Source organism: Dreissena polymorpha, chromosome 5, assembly GCF_020536995.1.
Source record: "Dreissena polymorpha isolate Duluth1 chromosome 5, UMN_Dpol_1.0, whole genome shotgun sequence".
NCBI classification, from domain to species: domain Eukaryota; kingdom Metazoa; phylum Mollusca; class Bivalvia; order Myida; family Dreissenidae; genus Dreissena; species Dreissena polymorpha.
This window is the reverse complement of record NC_068359.1, coordinates 24,249,908-24,259,430: the sequence shown is the minus strand read 5'-3', so window position 1 is coordinate 24,259,430 and position 9,523 is coordinate 24,249,908. Positions and strand designations below refer to the sequence as shown.

The window sequence follows — 9,523 nt, the reverse complement described above, 5'->3', positions numbered from 1 at the left end:
CTCCCATCCTTCTAAATTGGATCAATTTATTTCCAAAATTATGGATGTCTAGTATATTTATTTCTATATTTAGAATACTTCTTACAGAAATTCATTTATGCAAACAGCGCAGACCCTGATGAGACGCCGTATCATGTGGCGTCTCATCTGGGTCTACGCTGTTTGCCAAGGCCTTTTTTTCCCTATCGGTGAAACTGGAGGAGACTTATGGTTTGCGCTCCCTCTGTCTGTCAGTCTGTCAGTCTGTTTGTATGTCAGTCCGTCACACTTTTCTGGATCCTGCGATTCATGCAACTTGAATTATGGATAGATGGCAATATGGAGATTATGCACGTCACTTCATTTTGTTCATACGTCAAGAATTCTGGTTGCTATGGCAACATATAAAAAAATATATAAAAATTACTAACAATGGTGGAGTTTCACCGGTAGGGGACAATATTGCTTGGCAATCTCTTGTTTCTAGATGCTAGGCATAAATGGGTTAATTGAGACAGGTGTGTAATGTCTGGGCCAAAAAATATAATGCCAGTGTTAAATGGGTACGGCTGATGAGTGTTGACAGGTAGTGCTTAGATTGTACAAAACTAATCATGCATTTTACATGTAGAACTTGAATGGATGACTTAACCTTTTGATTTGTATGGCTTGTAGTTGAATAATTTATGGATTTAGTGAATAATTATGTAAAATCTAAAAAAGAAAATAATGAACAATAAATACAATAAAATAATTTATGGTTCAATGCACAACGATAAATTAAAAAATATATCTTGTCGCTGGTGGAGTTTAACCTACATTGGAATATCCAGCTGTAAAAAGGGTTTATTGTACCTTCGAGCATTACCTAATAACACTAAGAAGGCATTTAAATTGGGAAAGCAGCATGTGTTTGCCACCTGCAGCAGCGTTATTTGACATTGGAGCTGTATGTTATTGATAACAATTTATTGATTTTATATGGACTCGTTGAACTTATTACATGCCAGGGTCTGAATAACATTTATTACCCACAGGGACGTTGTTAATATTATCTCAATTTCATTGATGTCTCTGAAATGAAGGTTTAATGGAAAAAGCATAATAACGAGTCTATTTACATATTCCTCTTGAGTATATTCATGGTGCCTATACCACGTGACTTTTTCAGATCTGTGTTGGGAGAATAAAGCGCGACCCAGTTAACATTTTTTAAGGATCTCTTGTTATGCCCCCTTTCGAAGAAAAGGGGGCATATAGTGATCGGACTGTCCGTCTGTCTGTCTGTCCGTCTTTCTGCCACATTTTGCGTTGAGGTTTTGAAAAATGCTCATAACTTAAATGTCCCTTTAAATCTAACCTTCATATTTGGTATGCATGTTTATATGGACAAGGCCTTGCCATACGCACACAAATTTTGACCCCTGTGACCTTGACCTTAAACTTAGGGTCTGTGTTCAGGTTTCGAAATCTGCGTTTCGGTTTCGAAAAATGCTATAACTTCTATCAAAGCATTTATAGGGGGCATATGTCATCCTTTGGTTACAGCTCTTGTTAAATATTTAATCATTTTTAATGGGAGTTTTCTAGAGGTATCATGATCTTTTTAAACAAATAAGATTCTTTTCAATAAAGTGCAACGGCGTGTTTGAACGGTTAGAAAAATGTCGGATCAGTACGTGCACTTCATATTACAAACGCGTGGCTTCATTTAACTGAAAAAATACTTATTTGTTTAAAAAGATCATGATACTCAGATATGAGCAGGCTCTCCGTCCGTCGGTCTTCCCGTCCTTCTGTCCGTCCGTATTTCCGTCCGTCTGGAGCAATACCTTGGAAGTGCTTTGGCTAATTTCATTGAAACTTGGAAGTGCTTTTGCGGATTTCATTGAAACTTGGTATGAGTATATATATGGATAAGAGGATGATGCACGCCAAATGGCATTGTATACCATCTGTTAATAACAAAGTTATGACCCTTTGTATCTTTAAAAAATTCTTTTTTTGTGTGTGTCCGGAGCCATATCTTGAAAGTGCTTTGGCCAATTTCATTGAAACTTGGTATGAGTATATATATGGATAATAGGATGATGCATGCCAAATGGCATTGTACACCATCTGTTAATAACGGAGTTACACCATCTGTTTATAACGGAGTTACGGCCCTTTGTATCTTGAAAAAATGCTTTTTTGAGTGTCAAATATAACACTTTTGTGTCAAAAAGCATATTGGCGGGGGATATCAATTCAACGAATTTGCTTGTTTTAACTCCACCATGCCATAACTTACAAAGTTTCTCACGTTTTTAATTGGGTTGTGAATTTTATGTTTCTGTACATTTTTAAATTAATTAATCTTCGCTGAATCGCACTACATTGTCTTTTTAAAATAATGCGATATATGCTGAAAAAACATTGAAAACCTTATCACCCTGTAAAATTATCCATGAAATTTCAAAGCCTGAGCACCACCTCGGAAGTTACATTGGCTCATTTATTAATGAATCTCAAAAAAGAGGTGGGGCCCGTGATTAACAGCCGTGTATCTCTGCATATTATTGTGTGTATTTCAAATTTATAATTAGACTAAAAAAAGGTACGAATTTTGAATTATAGCTGCAATTGTCATCTATTTCTACTTGTTTCTGAAATATTTTCATTCAATTTTGGTGTGGTCTTTTGTTGTGGGAGAAAGCGAGAGTATCCAAGGAAACCCCACCTGCGCATTATGGTGGCTACCAACCAAAATCCCATGGTTCAGTGAACAGGGATTGAATTACATGGCTGTAATGAAACATTGCAAACACTTACTCAGATCATTTGTTCATATGGTATCATGGCTACACTCAGCTTTGAGTCTCAGGTGAGGTACCCATGGCCTTTGACCCGATTGTTAGTCTTTTGTTGTTGTTTTTTAAAAATTGTAGCGTGCAAATTTTGAAGACTATAAGTGGTTTCTATTATACATAATGAATATTTATCAAACTAGCAATTTCCTCAGACAAAGCATCTCAAGGTAAAGTATTTCAGGAATGACAAAGACAATTGTATTAATTGTTAATTTCTCATATATTTGATACATTAGTCTGTTAATGCATTATTTATTATTAAACAGTACATTCATTAAAACTAGTTTTGAGTCTTACTTTGCATTCCAGTCATCTGCAGTTAAAAATACTCTTTGATTATACCCATGGTATCAAGTTCACTTAAACCGACTATTCTCGTTGCTTTATTGATTGAACACAACCTTGAGTTAAAATATTTCCTGTTGTACGCTCAAATAAGCCAACCGTAAACTCTCGTGACAGATAACATAGTTACCTTGTTTACTGAAGTATAGCTTTCAAACAAACTGGAGTTGTATTTGTGTTGGATGGTGGCAGTGTAAGGTGTTACTTGTGAACTGATGTCCGACAATTGCTAGATTGGTGTGATTTTATCAACTCTTTAATTTAGCCTACCAATATTAAGACATACCAAAATATTGAATGAAAATCAAAGAGATTTTAAGAGATCTTAAGCTGTGAATTTTGTAAAACTCTCACTAAAATGGCAACCTTTTCACAATCCATTATGGAGAAGGGATCTGACATGGTCGAAGAGGATCCAAACAAGGTATTCACCTTGCAGGGGAAGTCTGTAAAAAATGTGAAAATATCAAGTGATTCATTTGAAAGCAATATCATAGCCATCTTAGTTCTCCATGATGGACATGTCCTGGTTGCAGACCACATTAATAAGAAAATCAAGCTTCTTGACCAGCGTTACCAGGTTGTGAGTCACTGTGGTGTGAGTGCCTGGCAATGGGACTTGTGTCTGATCACTGCCAGTGAGGTGGCTGTGACTGTGAGTGATACTCTTACAAACACACATGAGGTCCAGTTTCTCACAGTCAACAACAGTCTGATGGTGACAGGAAAGAAGCTTCAGTTACCACATGAATGTATTGGTATTGCCTTTCACCAGGGAGACCTGTACATTACTGCTAATACTGCACTGTATAAGTACACACTGAATGGGAAACTTGTAAGCAAGATATATGAGGATAAAGCACACCCTTATACAGGTAAGAATCAAACTTAATTAATCTTGATATCATTAGGAATATGTTCAATAAATAGATTTATAATGAACCACCAGTTCATTATTTCAGCGGCAGTTATGAATACAATTTAATGTTTAGTTCATTTCGACATTCCATGTCTATGTCATGTCTAAAAGTTTGTGAATTCATTTAATTTAATTTATATTAAATGTGTGGATTAGTAAAGTTTGGCATTTTTGTTGGATCTTAAAAGTGTGCGTTTTTTAAAAGAATGTCTGATATTAGACTTTGGATATTAGACTTTAAACTTAGGTGAACATTTGATTTCGTCATTGAACCAACAACACAAAATTTGTTGGAAATTAATTTCCAATGAATTATATTGGTTTCAGATAAGACACTGCATACTTTTTTATAACTGTTTGTAACCTGGAACTTTTTAGTTTTTGGTATATTTTTAATTTGAATTTATAACTCATCAATTGACTTTTGTAACTGAAGGAAAATCTAGATACACTATTTAAATTTTAGTAACAAAAAATATCTATAGTCATTATTTTGTTTGATTGTATGATTGTCATGTAAAATATTTCAATATCATTATGTGTCGATAACATTATAATCATATGTTTATGTGTTGTTAATGTCTTATTGTTGCATGTAGTGATTTCCTTCTATGTTGTTGTGGAGGACTTAAAATCATCCAACATAAACCTGTCAAACATTGAGAGAACACACATCACTGGAACAGAATTTCCTGCCACACATACATATTTATTTGTATAGGATTTGATACAAATCTTGGTGATTTGTTTATCTGGTTTTTATCAACAGATTATTAATACAGTTTCAATGAGATTTGTTATTACCTACTACACATATAATTCAATATCTCATGTTACTCTGTTTTGCAGTATGGAAGTGTGCTGTGAGTCCCACAGGAGACAAGTTGTACATCACTAACAACTCCCAGCATAAGCTCCTCACCCTGGCCAGGGATGGGTCAGTCCTAGCAACCTTCACTGACCCAGCACTACAAGCCCCACGTGGTGTACACGTGACACCTGCAGGCCAGGTGCTGGTCTGTGGAGGCCAGTCGGAAGCTATCCTACAAGTGGACGGTGAGGGCAGAAAGAAGCTTACAACTCTTGCTACACAGGCGGATGGAGTGGTGGAACCACAGTCAGTCTGCTACAACAGACACACTGCCTCAATCATTGTGGGACTTGATGAGAACAATAGCATCCTTGTGTTCAAAGTGCAATAGAGTTACATTGTGGTATGATACTTAACCAATGTTGGTTTCTTTGCAGATGCATTTATTTTGTAAACAAATAATGTTATTAATTCAAAGAATGTTAAGAGTTTCTGTGAACATGAAAAACTGCATATAGGTTATTATATTGTTACATCGATAGCAATTGTTTTTTATGCCCTCGAAGGAGGGCATATAGTGATCGTACTGTCTGTCTGTCCGTCTGTCTGTCCGTCTGTCTGTGTGTCTGTCTGTTTGTCACACTTTGCGATTAGGTTTAGAAAAATGCTCATAACTTATATGCAGGGATCATATTTTCCCGCAACATCAATCGGTCCGGATTTAAATGGGGAAAAAGTTTCCGAAAATTTATATCCGAAATCATGACAAATAAGTTAAAATAAAAACCATTGATTTTGCTATTCATGAAGATGGTATAATAAATGTACAAGTTAAATTCCCTTGGGAATTATTTTTAAACGGAACATACGAGTTTTCTCATTTTGTTTATTCATTTGCTATTTCATTGACATTGGTTGTTTCGCGTGCTGTTTTATCTGACTGTTTTTCATCGTTGTCAATATTATTAGTCTGTGTAAATCTATACAGATGATTTAAATCGTTGTCAACTCGATAATAGCTTACAAACGGAATTACCTCAATAAGTTGTTTTGCAAAATTGTTTACAAGCATATTAAATGAACGCCTTAAACAATGGGCAAAAACAAATGACATTTTGACGGATGCACAATTCGGCTTTAAACCAAATTGTAGCACGGTCGATGCAATATTTATTCTTAATGCACTTATAGAAAAACAGTTTCAAAATAAAGATAAACTATTCTGCTGTAATATTGATTACCGGAAGGCATATGACGTCATCAATCGCGGTCAATTATGGAGTAAAATGATAAATGTGGGCATCGACGGTAAGCTTTAAACATTTATTCGATCAATGTACGATGAAGTTAAATTACAGGTCAAACACATGGGTAACTTATCAGACATATTCAATAGTAACGTCGGTCTTTTTCAGGGGGAGATAACGTCGCCCATATTGTTTTCTCTATTTATTAACGATATCGAATTCGACTTGCAAAATGGAATAAACGCCGGAATTACACTAGATCAAATATCAATTTATTTATTATTATTCGCTGACGACGCGGCTCTATTTTCTGAAACCCCGGAGGGTCTTCAAGAATCTTTAAACAATTTAGAAACCTACTGCGATAAGTGGAATTTAACGGTTAACATTGAAAAAACTAAGGTGATGGTATTCCGGAAAGGAGGTACAATCAGTAGAACATTGAAATGGACATACAAAGGTCAAGAACTAGAAATTGTGAATAATTTTAATTATCTGGGAATTGTCATGTCAAGCGGTGGATCTTTTGTACCCGCAACAAATACATTGTATGGCAAATCTTTAAAAGCGATGCATTCTTTGTTCAACTTAACAAAAGATATGGACGTACCTATAAATGTCATGTTAAATCTTTTTAACGCATATGTATCATCAATTCTAAACTATAATTGTGAGGTTTGGGGATTTATCAAAGCGGAAAACATTGAGCGCGTCCATCGTAAATTTTGTAAAAGAATATTAAATGTAAAGATGTCAACAAACTCATTATCGCTATATGCCGAAGTTGGTCAATTCCCCTTGTATTTAGACAGATATGTTAGAATCGTTCAATACTTTTTGAAATTATATACTGTAAAGCAGGGTAATTGTATTCTGAAACAAATTGTTATATCACAGAGATTAGACATTGACCGCAAACATAACACAAACAATTGGTCATCAAAAGTACGGGACATTCTTATCCAAACCGGTTTTAACGATGTTTGGTTATTCCCCGAATCTGTGAACTCTAATCAATTTATCCCGTTACTTAAAAACAGGCTACGAGACCAGTATATCACTAACTGGAACGCAAGTGTCACATCATCTAGTTCAATGATTTTATATAAGGAATTAAAACCAGTATTCGAAAGATCGGCTTATATTGATATTGTTGAAAATAAAAAACATAGGAACATTATAGCTTAATTACGTTTGTCATCTCACAAATTATTTATTGAAACGGGTAGACGCCAGAACATTGTTAGAGATCAACGTAAATGTGTTTTATGCAACCTTAATGATATTGAGGATGAATATCACATTGTTCTTACATGTCCTTACTATGCCGATGTTAGGAAAACATTAATTCCAAAGTATTACAGATGTCGCCCAAATATGTTTAAGTTTATCGAATTACTTAATAGTTCAAATAAAAATGTGTTAAAAAAATTAGCCATGTTTTGTTTAAAAGGCTTTGAAATGCGAGAAAATGTCTTATATATGTGAACATGTTTCATTGTAGTATATTTTATTTACTTGATTGTATTTGTAATTCATAGATGCACTTTGACTATACTGTGTTTACTTGTTTGTCAATGGTCAATTGCGTTTTGCCGATTTTTCCAACAAAAAAAACTTGAAACTTGCTATATGTTATATATCTTTCATAAAGCCACTAAGCGTATAATAATGTAATATGTGTTGCAAGCATTAAACAACGTTTTTACAGTATGTGGTCACCCAGTATTAACCTCTTCCATGTGACATTCTCACTTAAACATGTTGTATTTCATTCTTTTTTTAATCGATCTTCCTTCGAATGATGTACATTTTGTATTTAACTACTAGTATAACGCATGCTGTTATTGTATATGTATGTTAACGACGATGAGCTGTATATGCTTAAGTCAATAAACTATTCTGTTCATTAAATAAAAACAATTACATTTATTAAGAAAGTTCATTTAATGTGTAACAAGGTAAGGATTTTACAGGCATAAATGTTCGAATAAGTTGCTATATGTTGCATACATAAAGTCGATCTATTTGCTTTTTGATTACATTCTTATTTGTGTTCATTAAATTTGATTTATTCTGAAAGAATTTAAATATCTGAGAATGTTAAATCTTAAAAATGGTCTCGAAGATGTGCCAAAAAGAGAATATTATGGTAACCAAATACCGAGCTCGTATATTGTGTTCCACTCCCGAGTTCGTTTATAGTAAAAAACTAATAATAACAACAATATAATCGTTCCAAAAATGCATTTCCTTGCACGCTTATGTTTTATTCAGACATAGTTAGTAAAATTATATTTGATATAGTGCATGATTATCAATAAAAACGACGATTATTTCAACCTTCTCTATATGCGCTTATATGAATTTCACCTCTTTTTGCCAACCAGTGGGCGGAGTCTAATATTTGCAGGTGCGCGTGACGTCACTCGTCAACTGGTCTATTTATCAAAACTAACACAAATTTACCATGTTGATATTATTTAACGCACTAAAATATAGTTTGTCGCACTTGTTCGTTTATTTTACACAGCCATCCCGTATGAAAACAAAAAAGCAAAGTTTAAAAAAAAAGATTTTAAAAGATTTAAAATTTTAAAATATAAAGATACTGCAGAGCTCCAGATAAGGGTCGTATTTTCGTAATTACGAATTATTTTCAAGTCCGTTACGTATTTATTTAAAAATCTTGTCGTACCATTAACAATTACAAAATCAAGTTACGAATATTATTTTTACATCGGTTCGTATCGATTTTTATTGAGTTCTTTTCGCGTATTAAAGATCTATTTCGTATTCGGTGCTTATATAGAATGGTTATCGGGTTTGTTAAAAGAAGCGCCTTTTTTCCAATAAAAGCGGAGTGTACAGTCTATCTGTCAAAAAACAATGGCGGCGACCAGAGCGTCCTAAAAAAACTGCAAAGCGTGCAAAATCACGATTTTAACATGTTGTACGCAAAGTGAGCCGAAGTTGAATGTTAAGAAAGACATTATATAGAAAAGATCTTATACGACGTTGTACATGTATGTTCAGTTGCCGACACAGTCGGAAAAACTAACAAGAAATGTGTCCACAGGACACGGATGCCCCCAACTGTAGATTTGTCACTACATAAAAGTATAACTGTGTAAACGCTTGGTAGAAGTTATTAGCTTTTTTCAAATCCTAAACGCAGATTTCGAACCCAAACGCGGACCCTAAGTTCAAGGTCAAGGTCACAGGGGTCCAAATTTGTGTGCGTATGGAAAGGCCTTGTCCATTTACACATGCATGCCACATATGAAATTGCTATCTGAAACGACATAGAAGTTATGAGCATTTTTCGAAATCTAAACGCAAAGTGTGATGGACGGACAGACGAACGGACAAT

At 34.5% G+C, this 9,523-nt stretch overlaps 1 protein-coding gene across 1 annotated transcript; it reads left to right on the top strand.

Annotated features, from left to right (window-relative positions):
• Positions 1-205: 205 nt before the first annotated feature.
• On the top strand, positions 206-5,926 carry LOC127832142 (uncharacterized). The gene is made up of 2 exons (XM_052357404.1): positions 206-4,048; positions 4,942-5,926. The coding sequence occupies exons 1-2, from the start codon at positions 3,532-3,534 to the stop codon at positions 5,292-5,294; spliced, it is 870 nt and encodes a 289-aa protein (XP_052213364.1). The 5' UTR covers positions 206-3,531; the 3' UTR covers positions 5,295-5,926.
• Positions 5,927-9,523: the final 3,597 nt, after the last annotated feature.

Coding starts and splice junctions, on each gene's coding strand:
- LOC127832142 (XM_052357404.1), top strand. CDS start 3,532: ATGGCAACCTTTTCACAATCCATTATGGAGAAGGGATCTGACATGGTC. Junction 4,049..4,941: donor TAAAGCACACCCTTATACAG/GTAAGAATCAAA, acceptor TCTGTTTTGCAG/TATGGAAGTGTGCTGTGAGT.